The 21029-nt window shown below is 37.9% G+C and overlaps 3 protein-coding genes across 4 annotated transcripts; 1 reads left to right on the top strand and 2 right to left on the bottom strand.

The window, feature by feature from the left end:
- Positions 1–2807: 2807 nt before the first annotated feature.
- Positions 2808–6890, bottom strand: LOC113738749 (probable complex I intermediate-associated protein 30). Of its 2 annotated transcripts, XM_027266004.2 has the most exons (8): positions 6753–6890; positions 5518–5594; positions 4676–4789; positions 4321–4380; positions 3900–3991; positions 3673–3753; positions 3361–3459; positions 2808–3242 (listed from the first exon to the last, which is right to left on the bottom strand). In XM_027266004.2, the coding sequence occupies exons 2-8, from the start codon at positions 5567–5569 to the stop codon at positions 3054–3056; spliced, it is 687 nt and encodes a 228-aa protein (XP_027121805.1). In that variant the 5' UTR covers positions 5570–5594; positions 6753–6890; the 3' UTR covers positions 2808–3053. The 2 variants fall into 2 exon arrangements, with proteins under 2 accessions (XP_027121805.1, XP_027121806.1); XM_027266005.2 differs by lacking the exon at positions 4321–4380.
- Positions 6891–10047: 3157 nt separating this feature from the next.
- LOC113739654 (17.4 kDa class III heat shock protein) lies at positions 10048–11126 on the top strand. Its single transcript, XM_027266921.2, has 2 exons — positions 10048–10471; positions 10621–11126. The coding sequence occupies exons 1-2, from the start codon at positions 10250–10252 to the stop codon at positions 10876–10878; spliced, it is 480 nt and encodes a 159-aa protein (XP_027122722.1). The 5' UTR covers positions 10048–10249; the 3' UTR covers positions 10879–11126.
- Positions 11127–11235: 109 nt separating this feature from the next.
- Positions 11236–20029, bottom strand: LOC113739653 (protein SLOW WALKER 2). Its single transcript, XM_027266920.2, has 16 exons — positions 19204–20029; positions 18336–18411; positions 17951–18070; positions 17325–17400; positions 16992–17060; positions 16783–16863; positions 16424–16495; positions 15737–15829; positions 15460–15612; positions 14620–14703; positions 14379–14522; positions 13397–13486; positions 13141–13223; positions 12640–13002; positions 12194–12416; positions 11236–12084 (listed from the first exon to the last, which is right to left on the bottom strand). The coding sequence occupies exons 1-16, from the start codon at positions 19892–19894 to the stop codon at positions 11437–11439; spliced, it is 3066 nt and encodes a 1021-aa protein (XP_027122721.2). The 5' UTR covers positions 19895–20029; the 3' UTR covers positions 11236–11436.
- Positions 20030–21029: the final 1000 nt, after the last annotated feature.

The raw sequence follows: 21029 nt of genomic DNA, 5'->3' as shown, positions 1-21029 counted from the left end.
GGCCCTTTTCAGTTTTCATCCGCTATGTTGCAGTGTATTGGGTGGGGGCTGTTTTACGTTAAACACGAAAAGGCAGTAGGCTCCACAAACCCCAAATATACTAATATGCATGTATTAACCTATTGATTGATGACAATCTGCATGTTTACGTATGTTCTCAGCTGAGGTAGTGGGGCATGGCAGGGGATCCGAGTCCGACACGAAAGATAATAATACTACCAGGATTAGTCAGTGGCGACGATCAACCGCCAAGATTGATTGATGGGTGCTGACGATCAACGTTGTTAAAGATGAGATGATATGATTAGGTGCACGAAATACCAGAGATGAAAATGTGGTTGGTTCGAGCGTAAGTTCATGAACTAAAAAAGTTTTTTTTTTTTCTTCTTTTTCCTAAAAAGGCGGAAGTTCATGAAGGGCACAGTTGCGCTCTAAGGGTCCGTTTGTTTCGGGTGAAAATATTTTTCAAGAAAATATTTTCCTAATTTTCCATGTTTTGTTGCACAAAAGTTACTGAAAATATTTTTTTATGTAAAATATTTTCACTCATCTTATGGAAAACAACTTTCCTTCCAAAATTATTGAAGTTGTTTTTCGAAATGCATGCATCCCGCCTGTAGTATATTCCAAACTTACTGAAAACATCTTGTAGTATGTTCTTTTTTTTTTTTTTGTGTAAACAGGAGGACTCGAATTGAAAATCTCTTCCTTACACTCCCTCCCCCGTACCACCCAACCATCTCCCTAGTATATTCAAAATAAAAAAAAAACATCATCCTACTCATCCTATGCTAATAATTAATTATGTATAATAGGGACATTCTTTTCTAGAGAAATTTTTAGCAGTGAGAGTGCAAGATATATGTCACAATAAGCATTGCATGCGATTGATATTTGACACTAAATGGCCAGCAATTTGTTTATTGCTTAAAGAGATATTTTTTTATTCATATATACATTTTTCCAAGATTTTTTAAAGTTAAACAATGAGATAAATTTTCTTATTTTGCATGGGAAGAAGTACGTAGTTATAATGTGTAGAAAGTAAAACTAGAGATAAAAGTGAAAATATTTCAAAAGTTAAACAAACACCAGAAAAATGAAGTAAGAAAATATTTTCAATAATCTAACCAAACACCTGAAAATGATGAAAGGGAAATGATTTTCATGGAAAATTACTTCCACGAAAAATATTTTCCCAAGAAAAATATTTTACTTCCAACCAAACAGACCCTAAATGTGTGCATGTTTTTTTTTTTTTTTTTTAATAAAAATAAAAGAAAGTGAAACAAAAAAAGAAAAAATGACGAATAAGCCAACAGGTTAAACGCCAAGAGTACCTTACCTCCAACTGACTGCGTGCGTGTTTTTAGAAAAAGTGGAGGTCATGACTCACAGCTGCTACTTCATCGAAGCCACCTGCTGAACAGACAAAAGCTTATAGCCGGCGACTGCGTACGCCAATGTGGTCTTAAACTAATTCCACCACGAAGACGACAAAAAAACCATAAATATGTAAGTGCAGATTTATAGCCGACAAAAAAAAAAAAAAAAGCAAGTGGCGGACGAGCAGCTGATGGAAAGAAAATGCTAATTAAGTTGGGGCACGATATCACGCAACTGGGCAAGAAGGATTCATCTCTTCTCCCAATCCCCAATTTTCGTATCGTACCTACCGTGCGTTGTCCCCTTCATCCAACCTGCTCATTTTGTTCCTCCATTTTCAAGCAGGAAGTGGATGCAACTATCCAATTAGTAAAAAGAGTCAAGGAAAACAAATAAAATAAAAAAATTTTTTTTTAAAAAAAAAAAAGGGGAAAAAATTGAATTGAACCGGGACGGCGACAAACAAGGATGAACGGCCCTGCCCTTGCTTAATGCTTAGTTGATTAGGTTGGATTTGAGAACCCATGGTGGGACCGGGCGGGTTTGCACCTACCTAGAATTAGATTCAGCCTAGAATGAAAAAGGCAAAGGACTTTTTTTGGTTGTTTGGTTGGCTGATCTCTGCTGTTCCGTCGTTCCATGACAGCTGAGCGGAGAGCCCTCAAGGGGGCCCCACACACACATATTATTGTTTAAGATGAGAAATGCCGGCGTGATTTTCAGCCAGCCCAAAAAGTGTTGGATTCTCACGCTGCTATGCATATTTGCAAAATGTGCAATAATAATTAAAAAAAAAAAAAAAAAAAAAGTCGAGCAGCATTTATCATCATTCCGCCTTTTCTTCTTTGGATGAAATCAATGTAGCCAAAGATATTTTTTTCTCAGGTGTCAAATATGCTCCACTACAGCCACAAACAAAACGTCCACTCTCCTTAACACATCAAAATCAAAATCAAAATCAAAATCAAAATTGCTGCTGCTGCTGCTACCAGTGTGTACCCATTGATTGATCATATGCTCACGCAACAACAGAACAGCGAAACTTAAAAAAGATCTTCATCCGACGAAGAGTCACCAAAAGAGCAGAGATACTCCACAATTGATCAGCATCATTCCAGCGAGAGAGTATCCTGCAGAACCAATGAAATGAAAAAAAAAAAAAAAAAAAATTCCTTCAGCTAATGCAGCCTAAATGTTACAACGTTGCACCCTGCCTAATGTACTCAAAGTCGCTCGGATTCGATTCTAATGTTCGCAGCATTTGTCATTGCAATCGCACGCTCCTATCTGCTGCTGCTCAAGAAGTCCTGTTCTGGACTTATATTGTTTTAAGTAGGGTAACTCTTAAAGATGAAAACCCCTTTACAGACTTGATTGGCAAATAATAACGAACCATTCACGTAGAGTAGCAACTCAGAAGATAGTGCGGCCACAAGACATGATGGCATCTTTTATTGTGTTTCTGTGTGTATCATTCCCATCACTAGTATTCATCAAAGCTATAACAAAAGAAACGGAAAAAAAGAAGAAGAAGAAGAAGCTCTGCGACAAAATTTGTTGTGAATAGTGAGCAGAATACTAAGCTGTGTTTTGTTAAAAGACAAACAGGATCATCCATATACACAAGAGTCTCATATTTAGTACCACAAACATTCTTCATTGTCGAATCACTGCGTTCTCAAGGCTTTGATCCAATCGATTTCCACTCGAAAATCACCTGGACCAGTCCTAGCACCGGGAACTCCACCTTCTGCGTTAACAGAAAAGGACATGCCAACAACTCGAGAAGGATTCATCTCCAAATTTGCGTCAATAACATTCCCTCTCCACGTTGGCAAATACCGAGCAATGGGTATCTGTAAAGCACAACGTAACCTAAATTCAGCAATGAATATTCAAGGATATATATATTTATTCAGTTAATGAGGTCCTGATTTCTTAATGCAAGAAGGAAAAGAGCCGAAGGACACTTACCTTAGCTATATACCAGTTGTCTTTAGGCACAAAGACAAATGCTTGCCACGAGTTATCTTCATGTTGTGCTGGAGAATTCACCCAATTCTCCGTATAAATCTGCACTTACATTGAAATAAAGCTCAGCAATCTCTTTCCAACCTCATAGTCAATTAAGGGATGGTAATCACCTCCCTATTGCTTCTATGCACCCATTTTGATTGGTTTATGCATGCACAGTTCCCCACAGAAATGAATACCACAACTGGCCCAGCATACAAAACGAATGCCACTAAAGATAATTGCAAGTCAGAAATGAAGTGTGGAACTCACAGTAGAAATATAGCATCTCCCATCTCCTTTAAGTTTTAGAGCTATTGAGTCATATGATTCCAAGTCAATAAAGCCATCAAACTGGGAAAGGACAGAGCGAAAAATAATTACACAAGCAAAGCCATGCAATATGAATAAAATTTGGAAAAGATGCAGGTGGGTTACACTCATTGCAGTCTTATTAATCTATGTTTCTGGATGCCTAAGCATGTTGGGATAGCCGTTACCTTTCTAGAACGCATGCCACAGAAGCCACTTCGACTGATGTTCCACCTTGAACCCTCAGAAAGCTCAGAAGAAAGGTGCCCAGAAAATATTCCTACACAAAATAAAGGCATAAATTAAGAAACCAAAATATATGCCTGTAATGCAGACTCGTAATAGCCGATGAGATGTTGTATCACTAGCCTCATTTTCTGAATGCTTAATGAAATAGATTTTCAATTTTCAGTAGCTCAACAAGACATTTAACACATTTAATGAAAACCACAGGAAGTTTTTAATTTAGCTGATGAGGCCTTATATTAGTCATTACTTAATTACCCTACAACGAAAGTATCTAAGCACAACAATGTGTACAAAATGGGCAACTGAAGGAAAAGCAAATTCAAGCTGCAGTGTGGCAAGAGGTTGTAAAATTTTACAGACCGGTAGTAACACTTGATGCATTTCCAACATTTTTGATTTCTAGAGATGCTGTAGACAGACCTGGCACATTATAAACAACAAATACATGAGTTCCACAAGTACAGCTTGTAACAAAGTAAGCTGTCTTCATTAAGCAAAAAAATCGACAAATGGGAAGAACTGGTAAATTCAGTAAAATATCATGCTTCAACTCTGAGAAACATTAGTGCACTTTCTTCTTTCACGATGTTCTAGAGATCTATGTAGCCCCATGTATGTATCACAGATTTTTTATTAGAACAAAGTACATGAAATATGAACCCAAAAGAGCTATAAGAAAATTCTGGCATTCACACCTATAACTGTCAATACACACCTCCATACTCGGAATCAGAATAGAGATGCCACTTTTTAAGCTCATCCTTTGAATTAAAGCTAAATATGTATTTTTCACTTGGTGGAATCCAGTCATCGACGTTCCAAGTTAGAGCTGCAAGACGTGAACAGGGCAAATAAGTGAACCAGATAGGGAACATGAAGAGATATTCAAATGAACCATGTAACAAACATGATTTACTCCAAGCTGAGACATAACCATATAATGATAAAAACCCGTGATCAGTTAAACCATAGTGAAAGCTAAAGCAAAAAGACAACCATGATGGCAGAAATAAGCGGAGAGAGTCTCTCTGGAGGAGCAATACTAAGGCATCACTTTGCAAAGAGAAATGCAGCAACGACCTATGAGGGGAACAAGGTCATACACAGACATGCTTAAACTCATGAATCATTGACAAAAACTTAAAAGTGGAAGCTCAAAATTATTCTGGCATCCAACAACATACTTAACCTTTTAATCAGTAAGCTTAATAGAATGACCAACTGGCCTTGAGACGTCAAAGTACTGGACAAACATACCCGAGTTGAAGATTTGAATGGAACGCACATGCAACATATCTTATATATACTTACCAGCAGCAATTAAAAATCACATGGACTGTCAGTCTGACAGAGGGCGAATAGGAAAACAGATAAGAAACTTCCTGAATACAACAAACTATGTGGTAGCACTGATGATGCCTCATGATGCATAGTATTCATGGTAACTAACAACAGACATGTGAAAGCAATTGCTCTCTAAAAGAGCAAACAAAGAGGAATTTTTGTACTTAGATATTGACACCACAATCCGAACAGTAGTTGAAAGTTATCTTGTACCTTTTTTAGTAGCATTAACAGAAGCCTGCCATAATCCACGGAACCTTGACATCTCTCTACTGGTCCTTCAAGATGCCCTATGACATGAAGATAAAAAAAAAAAGTTTCATATTTCCAGGTGCAGACACCAAAAGAGAAAGCCAGATAACAGAAAGAATAGAAGCATCATAAAAGAAGAGATAGTTTAGATTATGAAGGTTGGACAAATGAAGCACACAAGTGGTAGATTATCCAGAGAAGCAATTGAACTAGGTCTATCATACTTCCATCATAACAATACCTTTAATATAAAATGAGAATAAAACTGAAGAGGAAGTTGAGAATATATGCATTTGTTGTTAAGAACGGATAGCAGTTTTGACAAAAAATTGAAATTGAATTCTGAAAGAACGACATTGCACAAAGCATACATACACTAGGAAATAAATCGTTGCAGGAGAAAATGCACATAAGGTCCAATGATGTTTCATTTACCAAAAATTCTCTCACAGCTGTTTGTCAGGAGTAAATTTCCCATGGATAAGTGTTAATGATGGAAATTTTTTGCTAATACATCACTAACAAACTGGAAGAAATACATGCAAACTAGCCTCCAACTCTGGTTGATTGAAAACTTACAACTAATTATATGGCAGTATCAGCATTTATCTGTCTGATAAGTCAACTTTTAACATATGTTCGTGGGCTTGTAATTTGTTCGGGACAAAATAAAAAGAAAAATGAATTTGTGGACATGAAAGAAACTCTGATATCAGTTTGAGAGATGTATACATGTTTCACCGCCCTTAATGCTAGTATAAAAATGCCAGCTTTATCAGCTGCATACGATAAGGAATAAATTCCCTAAAAAGAGCAATCACAAACTATATAGCCCATCATAGAAATAACAAAAAAGATACAATCTTTGAGCTTAATCAAAGAAAATCAAGGGATATTGGTAATGTTGCAGGCTTGAAAGCTACTAACTGAAAATGAGGGTAATAAGATAGCTTTTAGATCACTTGAACTCTCAAACATCAAAATACAGAGAAACCAAGACTTTTTAGATTCACGATAGAACTAAAAACCATTACTTTGTGGGAAAGAATTGAGGAGACTGGACTACGTCAGCAGATGAACAGGCACCTCACCTTTGAGTCAAGAAAAAGCATCAATTTTTCTAATTTTCTTTCAAACCAACATGAATTAGGAAACGGTGAGGGAAATTTGGAGAGCTGAGGCAAAAGAGGTAATACCTGTATTGGAGACGTTCAGGTGTTGGCATCGCCGTCAACCGGGCGGGGCTCTCAGCAGAAGCGGCGAAAAACTGAATAGTTAGGATTTCGTTACTGCCACACAGAAGGTGCGAGGAGGAGGAGGAGAGGGAGCGAAGGAATGGAAGAGTGAACTAAAAAATTTCAAAATATTACAAAAATAACCCTCAACTTTTAATATTTTGCAAAACAACCTCAACTTGTAATCTGGATGGTGGATACGTGTATACTCTAAAATTTGAAATTTATTATTGAACCATCCCATGCAAGTCCGAAATGATTAATGGCTTTCTTTGCTATTGGTCATTAACCTATTGGATGCAATCATGGAAATACTCAGATGCAGCTGCTGATAAAAGGATCTCCCTCCCGACGGCTCTAGTCTTCTAGATGGAATATAAGGGCACAGATTGCCTCCAAATTTGATACATGTTAAAATTTTTGATAGATTCAAAATGAATACAGCAAAATCAAGATGAGACAATAATGACGGGATTGGAATATTGAAAGCATAGGCTGGTCATCTTTTGTGGCAAGGGCATGGAATATCTACCTCCTAATCCTAGTCCTAATCCTAATTCCTAACAGGAGGAAGCCAGCTTATAAGTAATATCTAGGGCAAAAAGTCCTAGTGGCCCTCAAATTATTAGCCGGATAAATTTTTAGCCCCCAAATAATTAAAAGTAAACTTTTGGCTTCTAATCTATCCAAAGTACAAAATGTTAAACCTTCTGTTAAAATCAGCAGTTAATACCGACGGAATCTACAACCATGTGAGACGTAAGTTGAAATACGAAGGGCATTTTTATCCGCAATGAGCTGTGTTCCACTCGGTAAAATGGGATTGCTTCCCGAACTTGAACAAAGAAAAACTCCATTGCAGCCAAAGAAGTTGCTGAACTGGAAGCATGCGAGAAGCCAACAATCAGCCTTTCCCATTGTACAGGTGTGAGAAAATGTTCAAGATCATAACTTCGTGGACCTCAAGAAATCTTGGGCAGAGATTTGCGGTGTACGTGGATGGTAGCTGCAGATTTTAGCCGTGGATTGACAAGGACATGTGCAGCCGGTCAACAGAGATCATACCTGGGCTGCTGAAAAGAATTAATGTAGCTGAACGGCTAGCAGATGCATATGAAGAAGAAGTAAGAAGACAAGAAAGGAAAGTCGCTACAAAATGGAGATTTGCACGGATGGGTGATTGATTGTCTCTCAGTAGGCCCCCACTTCCCAAAGTGCAACAGAGTCGACCAACAGACCATTTCTTTGCTCTACTGCTACTATAACTGTATCTCTCAAAACAAAACAAAATTCACTACCGCCACCGACCGCACCCGCTCTCTCTCATTGGGCAAAATAGTAGATTGCAGCCACCAAAATTTTATCATCCCTATGAAGAACCAGTAGCAAGGCTTGCTTCTTCTTCAGAATGGCCACAGCAGCAGCTCCAACAATAACATAAGGGCCCCCACCAATATAGCCACCACATTCTCCAGGCCACCTTGAACCACCACAGGATTTTCTTCAATGATGATGATGATGATGAGAGGCAGGAGCATGAGGATGATTGTGGCCGTGGCCCATCACTCCCAGTAGGCCAAGAATGTCTATTCTCAAGGCCCTTCATGATTCTTGATTTGATATGAAACTTGGGGTTTGTGTTGGTAGCTGCCTTTGTGCTTTTGACTACCATCACCGAGAGACCCACCACCCCTTTTAAGGCTTTGGATCGGTGGCTATGCTCTGCAATGCCTTTTGCATGTGGACTTTGTTTGGCTTCACTCTCAAAGCAGACATTTTTATATTCATCATTTCCATGGTGCTAGGAGTGGGGAAGTTGCAGTAGTAGCTGATAATGGCAGACAGAGGGAGAGATAGTGGTGAAAGTAAACCGTTCGGTCAAAATTATTTTTCGTTCCATTTTATCGAGTGGAACACAGTTCATTGTGGACAAAAATGCCTTGGTATTTCGGTGTGCGTGTCTCACGTGATCGTAGATTCCTTCCATCAGTATTAACTGTTAATTTTGAGACAGAAGATCTAATATTTTGTACTTTGGATAGATCAAAAGCCAAAAATTTACTTTTAATTATTTGGGGACCAAAAGTTCATCCGACCAATAGTTTGAGGGTCACTGAGACTCTTTGCCCTAATATCTATGCCATACTAGTAAATTAAAGATATAGCTAATCAACCTCAAACTCACTCTTAATAGGGCCGGGGGCATGCGTTTGTGAGTAAGATTAAGCGCTCCAGAGAATATTTGCTTAATTCAGATCAGACCTCAGAGAGACAGTTGCAGGCAGGAGGATATGATATGGGAGTTAAAGCTTGCATGTTATGCAGGATGATGCATAGTTTTGAAGCAAATATAAGACGGCTGAGAAGATTAAGATCACCACCTGCTCTAACGCCAAGAGGTTATATTAATTCCAGTTTCAGTGGGTATGAATGGTGAAGCGCAGCTTTTTCTTGGAGTTGTTGTGTAGATCAGCTGAGGAGTACGGATTCAATAATCAAGGAGTTGTTGTGAATTAACCAAAAAATAATAGGCAAATGATACTTACACTCTAAAAAAAAGTTTCTAGTACTCCGCTCTTACTTATTATTATTGAAAATAACATAAATACCTATCCATTACATTCTTTGACAAATTAAATGACAAAATTGCCCTCAATGCATAATTTAATGACCATTTTGTATTATTTTTGTGGAGACTTTTACAGTCTTGATGACAAAGTCTTAAATATTAGAAAAGAAAAAAGGAAAAGTATGAAATTGTTTGAAGTTATAGAAATTAACATAAAAAATAATGAACAAACTAAAAAAGCAATAAGCAACTCACAAAATCTAGTATTTTAGTCGAGGATTACCAAACTGTTCATAATTGAACGGTCTTTTTATTTCTTCCATCATTTGTTGTACAATAATTTAACATTAAGTTAAGAGAGAGGAGAACTAAGTGGGTTAAAGAGACAAAATAGAGAGAGAGAGTGATGAATTCATGGAGGGGCAAATTCGTCTCATAAAATATTTCATAAGTTATAATTATTGCGTCATTTCATTAAGCAAAAAAGAACGGTGCAGTGTAAGGAGTCAGCAGAGATTTTTTATTATTATTTTTTGAGCACAGATCATTTGTTTGTTTGACATATAAAAAAGGTTATTGATAGTCATTGCTTGGCTACCAAATTTTGAAACGTGGACGCACAAAGGTTGCTGATAGTGATGGCCCCAATCCAAGTGTCCCTCCGATGCCGATACTCTGCAATGAGTCGGGAGACTTCTAGACTTTTTCAGCGCTGCCCTCTCGAACTTTCCTCCATTCCCCTTAATTACTCCTCCAAGCTCCAGACCAGCTACTCCTCCATGGTTCTAAAGCAACTTGGCTTCGTGCAAATCAATTACACTTCTTAGAAGTAGCAGCCTTCATTCATTCGGTTTCTGGGCAGCTTGGTTCGAAGGCATCACAGCACAACATGAGCACTGTGGTGGAAGCAATAAATCATCTTTTCAATTTCCCAGAAACCCTAGACAAATTCATGCTCAATTCGTCTTCCCGGGCAGGGGAAGGGGCTGGCAGTGTTGCCAATGACAGCAGGGGAGGAGTAGGTTCCCTCCCAGCAGTTGACATTCTTGATTCGCCCAAGGCTTACGTCTTCTACGTGGATGTTCCTGGCTTGTCCAAGTCTGACATTCAGGTAATAATACGACATCCCCAATTATGCCACTACTACTACTACTACTACTACTACTACTACTACTACTACTACTGTTCTCAGGCCAATAAGACAGCTACATACTAATGAAGTAGTATGCTGGCTGACAATGTATTTGTCTTTGGGAGCAGGTGACTTTGGAAGATGAGAACACATTGGTGATCCGGAGTAATGGGAAGAGGAAGCGTGAAGATGGCGAAGAGGAAGGCTGCAAGTACATAAGGTTGGAGAGGAGTGCACCCCAGAAGTTGTCGAGGAAGTTCAGATTACCCGACAATGCTAATGCGTCTGCCATTTCTGCCAACTGTGAAAATGGGGTCTTGACCGTGGCTGTGGAGAAGCTGCCTCCTCCACCCAAGTCCAAGACCGTTCAAGTTGCTATTTCCTAGGCGGTGCCTGTGTCCACGGTAACATCAACTTGCTGCTAACGATGGCGATTTCTGAGTGTCTGGGCTGTACTCTTGCTCCTCCAATGAAGTTACGAGGCCCTTTTTTTTTTTTTTGGGGATTCGCTAGTTCGATGTACTGAACATAGCAGGCAGTAGTAAATTTGCCTTGAACGCTTTAAAAGTGCTTTGATTTATCTGGACCCTTTGGAAGAGGATTTAAGGGGCTTATACTTGCCTCGTTTCCATAACTCTCTTACCTCGAGCTTATTTTATTTGATATCATTGCCGTCTTTTGTACCAAAAATGAATGCTTTAGAAGTTTGCTCCTCATCTCATTTCTTGCCGACCCAATCAAAATTACCACTGGATTATGCATCTGTTTCTTTTCATTTCTCTCGTTGTGATACAGTACCACAATGGAAAATATACAACTCAGCAGGACGACCACTGCGGCTATAGCAAAATTTCAAGGGAACAAACCCCATTACACATGGCAATACGTAAGAAAGCTCAACGACAACATTTGCAAAGATCTGCAAAACATGTTAGACCGACCCCTCACTTGGACGTCCTCCTTTTCTTCTTGGTGCTTACATGCTTCTTCTGATTGGGAACCTCTGTTTCTGGACTTCCGTCATTGATGATGAGATGCTCATATTCTTCCATGCTTGCAAAAGGCGATGCCGAAGCATTCCTACGTGATTTTGATTTTCCTCTCCTCCTCCTCTCGTCGAAGCTGTCCTCATCACTACACCCATCATCTGCTTCTCCTAATCCTACCTCAACACCATCATCATCTTCCCAGCCGCTGATCTCAGAACCCTCGAGTTCACCACCAGCAACATGAGAAGGGAGATCCGGCTCCCCATCACTTACCTGACCAATTAGCTCATCATCATCTTCATTGGCTATGTTGTCCAAATCATCGTAATCATACTCTCCATCATTTTCCAAAGGAGGATTTGATGAATCCAACATGTTCTCAATCGCTTCATTGTCGCTTTCATCATCTTCACCATCAACGGCGTACAACTCTTCAGCAGTTTCGTCCTCTGCTCCTTTCTTCTTCTTCTTCTTCTTTTTCGGTTTATTGGAGGAATGCATCTTGTTGGTGTAGAACCTATGGAACACAAGATCCTCCGGAGGCACATCACTTTCTGCCAGTGAGAGAATTTCAGGTCCAATCAACAGGTTGTTCGTGTCAAGCTGCAGGACAAAGAATAACAGCGTTGGGCAGAAAAATCTCCACAATGTAGCATGCCATGCCTCCAGAGCAAAGACCAATTGAGCTAGTAATATAGAATTGACAACTGACCTTTTTAGTAGGTTCAATTTCGGAGGCACCATGCCATGTGCTCTGTTTTGGTTTCTTTTCAATGAACTTGTCCAGAAAGGCGGTAAGTGAAAGATCACTAAGAGGGTTGCCATTGTAAACAATGTTGGCCCCAGAAAGAAGTGTGTTGGCCATGGTAGCAACAGATGGGTGCACGTGTGATGCCAATACTCTCAACTCCCACCAACTAGCACGATCTGCATTACTGTCAAGCCAAAAAGCAGATCATCATTGAAAAGTGATTTTGAAAAGCGTATGCTGTTGTTCTGCAGAATATAATAAGAATAAATATAAATGGCCGAATTGGCATATTTTATGCCAGTTACATTTACTCAAGAAACAGAGAATCAAAATAGCTTCAAAATACAGCAGATCCAACTTAAACAGGAGGGCATCCAAAGTTAAGCAACAAAACACGCTTTAAGTACCAGTATAAAGGTTCCCTGTGTCGTGGGCTGTAACCTCCAGGGGAAGTGGTCCTAATAGTTGTCACTTCAGACGCAAGCCCACTACCATCAGCCATTGGCTTGGAACCCTGAAGTTGACGTTGACCACCTTCCAGAAGTAGATCATTTGCATCATCTGAAACCTTGCCTTCAGAATCAGAAGGTGCAGAGCCATCTTCACTGGGTAAGGCATCAGAATCCATGTCAATATTAGCACCACCCTGAGCATTAGCTGATTCAACCATTTCATTTTGTTTTGGATTGGCTGCATATTCATCGTCCTCCGGCACGTCTTCAAAATGCTCAAAGTCCTCATCAATCAACTCATTCTGAAGCACTATATTCCTGCATGATAAAGTTATATCTTCAACTTTGGGAACTATAAAGTGGGGTACTAAGAAGCATACAAAACTAGGTAAAAACAAGTAGAATATTTATTTTCTTTACAGAAGGCAGAAGAATATCGTGTATGTGTAGCCATACCAAAGGGGCGGTCTTGCTTTAAGAACTTCAGAGAGGAGGAAAAGACATCCACATGCATATTGAGGTGGCTGCTGAAGAGCAACCTATAGAACGGTCACAATATATACTCAATTATGAGTTGCAGAAGGCAGAGTAATCCAAATAGTTCTCAACTTAAGATTCCTCGAGGTCAAGGATTCCCTTGACAATTATTTACTTAACGAACTAAATTGAGTCAAAAACCACAAGCAAATAAAAAATCAACGCTGTCACAAACCTGTAACAAACGCTTAGAGAAAGCAGCAATCCTCCTTAGATTGATGTCATTTTTCATCGCCCTTAGAAGTAGCCCAATAAACATTTCCTCCTGAAGATTAACACATTGAATGCATATCATAGTCAAGAAGTGGTACAATTAGGACCCTCTCCAACAAATCTACACGAGTAAAGAAAGCACTCAAGAGCAAATGAGGAAATATTTTCAAAAAGCCAATTGATCATGCTGAAATTATGTTCCAGATAGAAGTGGAACTAGAAAACACAACACTTGCAAGGCAAAGTGTCAAATAATAATCCAAAACAGGCTGATTTGCAAGCTTGCATTTCAATAGAAGATAAGACAGCAGCAGCAAGCCAACCAGAAGAAAAGACAACAAGAATTCAGTTTTTATGTCCAAGGGAAAAGTCCAGTAATCAGATACAATATCTGATACTGGAGGGAAGAGGGAAACTATAAAAGACAGCAATAGTTTACATTTAGAAACAATGTCCAGTGTAGTATTTGTGCTCAGGTACATGCAATCATACTCTACAAACAATTCATTGGTGGAAAGTGAAGTTCAAATAACTGCTCCTAGGTGCTGCAACTACTAGTTCCTTTGCCCTGTACACAATGCATTCTCTTGGAAGCCTTTTGACAAAAATTCTCTATAGTCCTAATTATAAGCTCATAGAAATCCGTATCAATAATCAGACCACATGCATTAAGCAATTTTGCTGTTCATCACAGAATGTGTGAGAGGGAAGACTATCAGTCCGAACAAGTCAGACATTTAGAACAATTAAACAAAACAGCATACCCATCATTTTGCTTTCTCATCTCACGTCATTTCATGTCTAAATGGTTTAAACAATTGGAACATTGAGGAATTATAGTACACTTGACACACCACAAAAGCATCACTTCAGAAAGCGTTGAAACACAAACATAACAAATAAACTGGCAGAAACTATCTAAGAACTACTACAACTCAACTCACCTTTGAAGAGTTCATGGCAGCTGGTAGCAAGAGTTTTGAATATAAGGCTCGGTAGAATCTATCACTAACAATTTGATTTCTGGTAGTGATCTTGTCAAGAAGCATTAATGCTTGAACTCCCACATTAAAGCTCCTAGAATGAACCTAAAAAGGGCAAACAAATTTTTGAAAGGAGGAACACCACATTATACTATCTGCATAAAATTTTCATTCTTTCTGGGCAATTAGGAACTAAGCTTACCAGCTGAAATAAGATTGGCGTCTGGGTTTCAATAATCTTGTCAGATTCATCGCTAGAAACAAAAGGAAACGCTCTATTCACACCCTGCAATGGAAGAAAGAGAACTTATACGAAGTGCCCAAAGTATCTTTCAACACCATATAAGGAGATAACCACAAGCAGCATGATGAACTGGTATAATAATTATCTGCAAGCACGCTGGTTCAGACAAATCCCGTACCACTTGATTAATCACACCCACATTTTAACACATAGGTATGTTTAATTTAGTGCCCGCTTCATCACCAATTCTCAATAACACTTTCCCAACTACTTCAATTCACTTTCAAGTTGGATCCTTTAGTCACAAAACACAGCACCAACTTGGAAGAATTAGTTCAAAAAAATTATATAGAGAAAAGTTGATTCTTCATAACAAACATATACTAAATAAAGTGTAGAATCTTTTTCTTCGTACTTGAGAAAGAGCAAAACATTAGTTAGGAGCAACCTGCAAAACATTCACTGTCTTTGAACTAATCTAAGGCAACTTAGTTGAAGCAAGGTGTGTAAGGAGGGAAAAACAAGAAACAGTGCCAGAATTCTACATAAGATAATTACATGGTAAGTGCCAAAACTTAGAAGCATTTATAAAGAGTACACCTAAATTTGTACAATAGCTTACCACAAATATTAGCATTTTCTTACTCTATGGCTTTCAAAAGATAAAAAGGAGTTGAAACTTCTAGCTGATACTACATGATCCCAGAAAAAAGTACAAATCCAACTTTAGCAGTTTCTTCTACTTACATGTTTGCAATCATCAAATAATAAAGAAGAGAGAAATTAATCTATACTAACTGTTAAAAGAGCTGTTAATAACCGGGAATCCATCTCAACATGAGATTCTGGCGGAGCATTCTTTGGATTACATTTTGAACTAGAAATTTTTCTAGTTTTTTCTTTACTGCATTTGTCCGTCCCATGCTCCCTATTGGCATCAGAAATCAATACCTGAAACAGAGACTTGCATATTAACTTGTTGCACAAGACTAACATGTCTTACATGTTAATTGACTACAACTTTGAAATCCTTAACTTCATAAAAGAAAACAAGCACAACACTTTTTTTCCATACCTTAAATAGTGCAAAATACACCTCGATCAAACGCTTTGCCACTTTCGGCCCATCTCCCTTGTGACTTAAACGAATTTGGCTTAAGAAGTTAACCTGTACACGGACAGCATTAGATAAATGAAGTTCACTCAGAAACACAAATATAAACAAATGCAGCAGAGAAACACTATACTTGAACACTGAAGCTAAAACGTCTAGCATACTGAAATAAAACATCTACGAATGGCATACTGAAAGTAGTGTATGATACACTCCTAAAGCACTAGTAACCTGAAATGTGAAAGCAAATAGCATAGATATTATACTGTGTACAAAAAAAGGGACTATTATTAAAGACTTTTGGTCAACTAACTGACAAACATTGGACATGAAACCATAAACTAAAGATATCAGCTAATGTATAATAAGAATAAAGGCCCAAGTATTATTGACATCAAATCAGTCAAGATTGAATAAATAAACTGAAGCTATGAAAGTATAACTAAAATACACCAAAAAGAGATTATCTGAGACAAACTTATTATGTTACTCATGGCACAATATCCAATCCACGCATAACAGAAATCGTAGATTTGAATTTTCTCGCAAATCATGTAGATAAAATGAAGTATATGGGCAATTGTCTCAGTAAACATAAAGCAAAGACCTCAAAAGAAATTAAAAGAATAAAGAGCATTTGGGACATACAGCATAAAATTTGGCTTGTAACCCAAGATGAGGCCGGAAAAGAAAATTGTCCACTTCATCAATAACCACAGCCTGTTACAATTGATAAGATGTTCCATGAGTTTCGAATAGCAAATTAGAAAAGTCAAATAAACCAGTTTAATAAAAGCGTCAACATAGTACATCAAATCCCAAGACCAAAACTGAGGCAGTTAAATATATATATATATATATTTTTTTTTTTTTTGCACATGGTTTGCTCAATTTTAGAACCCAGGATGTTATACAAGGGGGAGAGACAGACAACAGAAACATATATTAGAATAGCAAAACAGATGTTAAATTAAGAAAGAAGCTGAAAGTGTCAATACAATGATCACCTTCATGCTTGGATGGTCCGCTAAAAGCTTTGACAGATGAAAATCAGCATTGGATGCAGCTTTCTTTCCAGGATCACCCAGCTGAATTCAAGCCAAAAAACTAGAGAAGGTTATCTCAAGAGGGTATACACACTTGAAATGCTATGAACATGAGATAAGAGATGTTTATTTCGGGTGATTTTAAGGAAGAGAGAACAAAGAGGACATACTTTATTCACTAATGCAGAAAGCAAACGACGCTCTTGCTCTGGTTTGCTCTTCAACAGAGTATAGATGGTCTGTCAAAATAGTAACACAATACAGAAAGGTTAACGAAGTCATGCATTATGTTTAGCATGAATGACTCAAAATCACAACACAACACAATCAGCAACAAAATTGCCAGAGAAAACATTGCTGAAATTCCAAAATTTTACATTAAATGTTTCTATAACACTAGCAACAACAGAACATTCTGTTAAAGACTGGAGCTCAAATAGATAACAATTACAAATACATGTGCAATAGAACATTCATAGCAGATATACTATAGAAACAAGCACCTTCAGCGCCTTGTCTTTAAGTATTGCTAAAACATCTCTTGATGCTTCTTCAATGGCAGAAACAAAGCATTCATACCTGTAGTAACAGTAAGATTTGTCTAATCAGCAAAAGTAAGTTTAGCAACTCCAATGGGATTAAGATTAAAAATGAAAAAAAAAAAATTTACTACTGAAGATGTATTAAAATGCTCTCTCTCAGAAACTACTTTAATTGGTCACTAATCGCCCCATGAATCAACCCACAAATTGCTAATGAATAGTCAAGATTTCTGTAGAAGCATGACATATTTAACTCGCCGGTCCTCTTAAAGCAGAGAGTGCGCAAGTCTATACAAAAAATTCTGAACATCTCATCTAATCTAATCATGTTTGACTACACTAAATGGCATATTGGCATACATCAGTAAAGTCAAATTTAGATTGGATTGCCAATTATATAATGCAGCCTCTAGTTCAGTTCTGTTAATAATCTTATATCATCTATGTCGACCCATTACAGCTATCGGTTGAATCTTCAACAGAAAAGAAAGAGACAAAGTCACCAATTAAAAAATCATCTTTAGATTTAACTTATTATCCTGGATAATACAATGTAGACTATGCACAAAGACACAATAGCAAAATACCTTTCTTTTAGGCATTCCTCCCAATACCAAAAAAGTAGAAGAGAGTAGCCATCTTTAGTCTCAGGAAGAAGATTTAAAGGCCACTGAAATAGTGTCTTTAGCTTACGATCTGGTAACAAGCTGGAAACATAAGTTTAGACATGGTTGAGTGTTATATAAACCCACTAGATTATCAAATTAATATTACACTGAACCGCAGTATGGCCATCCATACATGTGCAACCAATAATATAAATAAGCAAAACTAATAGATCATTATACATTTCCTTTGGCCTACTCTCTTTTCCACAGCTATATATGAATGACAAAAAAGAGACTAGAGGGCAAAGAGAAGGCATTGCTTCTTCACAAAATTAGATATAAAAGTATATTGAATGGAGCTTACCTAGAAACAAAAAGCTCTTTCAGTACTTCAAAAGCTGTCAAGGCATGGCGCTTTCCAATTTTTGAAGTCACCATTCCTGCATATGGTATTTGTTAGCTGTAAATCAAAACATCACAAACTTCAGATAAATGTAGGCATAACTACTATATAAATCATTCCCTTGAAACAGTTTAAGCAACTCAAGGAATTCCAACTGGTAGATCATTGCTAGCTTGGTAGGTAAAGAAGCACATGCTCATTAAGTAATTCAGATGAATTATAATCCTACATGCACTAATGACCTCCCTGTATCAGAAAAATCAGATGACACAATATCTGCAGATTTTGATCTACAATTCCTCAAGAAAAGTATATTTGAATAACCTAAAAACTTAATTCCATAATATGAACTGACAAGGTACAAATATCTCCACCATGATTGCCATATTGATGAAAAACAACTGTAACAGCAGACAAAATGTGAAGCAGTGCACTACTTGGAGCAAAATATACAGCTGTTTCTTTCTTCCTTTTGTCCTCATCTACCTCAATTCAAAGAGAGAGGACTAAGGAGAAAAAAATAGCCAAGATCAAACTTTACTCATTTTTTACCGAACTAAGTTTGCTGCCATTGACTTAATACTCCATCCTATAAACACTTCTCTTCGATTACTGTCATGCCCTTTAGTAAACAAGGACAACTAAGAAAAAGTATACCTTTCTCATCAATGAAAACACACAGAAAATAGAGGGAGATGATAGCAAACTGAAAACTATCCCATTAATCAAACACGCTCCGGGAAAAAATTCACACAAATTCACAGGAAATGTAACCCAAGAGACTGTACCAAGCAATTCAAAACTCAGCCCCTGGTGAAAAAAAAATTACCCAAAAGCACGTCAAGCGATCTGATATTAGCAACCGTGTTATCTCCAACCATAACCGAAAAAGCAGAAACCTTATCCACAGCTGTTCCAGAGCGCTGAGTGGCAATGAGCATCTTAATATCTCCACTTTGGCCTCTGGAAGTCTCATAGTCCCGCGCATATTGAGCCAACAATCTCTCTCCCTGCTCCTTCTTCTTCTCCACCACAGCCTTCCATTCCTCCAAATTCTTAATCTCAACTTTCTTCTTTGCTTCCGGCCCTCCTAACACTTTCTCCTCCAGCTCAGCAGCATCGACGTACCAGACCCCCAGTGCACTTGCTTTCACCAGCGGAAGCTTAGGTAAATTCTTGAACTTCTCGGTGGCAAATTTGGAACCATAATTTTCGAGTTGAAATCCAGGTTTGGGTTTGGGTCTGGAGTCGGATTTGATTCTGTTCGTGTCCGTCACCTGCTGATTGTTTTTGGGTTTGTCCCTCTTGTTCAGCGGTGACCTGTTTCCATTGTGGGGTTTCTGGGGTCGGGGTTTAAGGGGGCCTTTCTTGCGAAAATCAGAATCGTCGAAGCCGGAGGAGGGGGCACCGGAAGTAGAGAGGCCAATGGAAGAAGCGAATGAGGCTACTTCGGATTTGAGGGCGCCTACGTCGTCGTCAGATGTTTTGGCCTTGAATTTTTTGGTCCCCATTTCTTTCATGTGCAGAAACTAGAGAAGCATTCGCCGGACGGAAGGGGCCTTTGGTTAGAGAAATCTTACTAGGGTTTAAGGGCCGTTCCCGTTAGATGAACAAGTCCGAGAGCCCGGTGGTACGAGGTCTAGGTGATCCGATCCAAACCCGGACTTGCCTAACAATAAAATGATAAAATAATGGGCTGCTATGGTTACGTAAGTAAGACTTGCCATTTCACTTTCCTCCTCAAAACTTGTATCGGTTTCTTGCTCTGTACTTAAAACTTTAATTTTTGATAATTTGCACTTTAAACTCTCAAGCTTGTCTTATTTAAATCTAATCAATGATAACTTCAGCAAAATTATCAATATAAAGGGCTTAACAAATCAATAAAAATGTGCCAAAAGTGGGTCAAATATGCCAAGATTTCATAGCAAGAATAAAACAATGCACTGCTGTCGTTAGTTTACACCATCGTTCATCTCATTGATTTTGTTAATAATATTAGTGATCACGATCATATAAAGATACGGTAATGCATTGAAAGTGATGGAAAAAACTAGGGGGATCGCACTCAGAACAAAATATTACATTGTCAACAACTTTTAACTCATTAATTTTGTGAACGTAAGTAATTATTGATTGAATTTAAATGAGACAAATTTAAAAGTAGAGGGTTAAAATTGAAAAATTCAGAGTGCAAAGTGATAAAGTGGCAAAATGTGTTTTAAGTGAAGTTAGTCCTGTTTAAGTATTTTCCTTTTTCCAACTACAGAAATTGAGCTCACGGATCGTGTCCCTGGTTGGTTTGATTGGCTTTAATAAGCTCAAAATTACAGCCCCTTCCAAACAGTACTGAAAAACCGGAATCCAATTCAAGTTTTATCGAGATTGTAAATTTTGTGTTTTTCTAGTCCCGGACGGAGTTAGAATTTAGACATGGAAGTGGCAATAATATATATATTTTTTAATTGTGAATAGAAAACGTTTTTCTTTTTTGCTTTGGCACCTGCAATACCTTATATTTTTCTTAATAATAGACTATACATACGATAACGAAAATGGCAAGTCTCATTTATGAAAAGGAAAATAGTAACAATTGCCTTGTTGTGAAGGCCTAATTCGACAATCTATGGAAATTCCTTAATCATACATTATTAT

The sequence above is a fragment of the Coffea arabica genome, chromosome 4c (assembly GCF_036785885.1).
Source record: "Coffea arabica cultivar ET-39 chromosome 4c, Coffea Arabica ET-39 HiFi, whole genome shotgun sequence".
Classification (NCBI taxonomy): Eukaryota; Viridiplantae; Streptophyta; class Magnoliopsida; order Gentianales; family Rubiaceae; genus Coffea; species Coffea arabica.
Note: the sequence above shows the minus strand (reverse complement) of the source record. Positions and strands in the feature narration are given on the sequence as shown.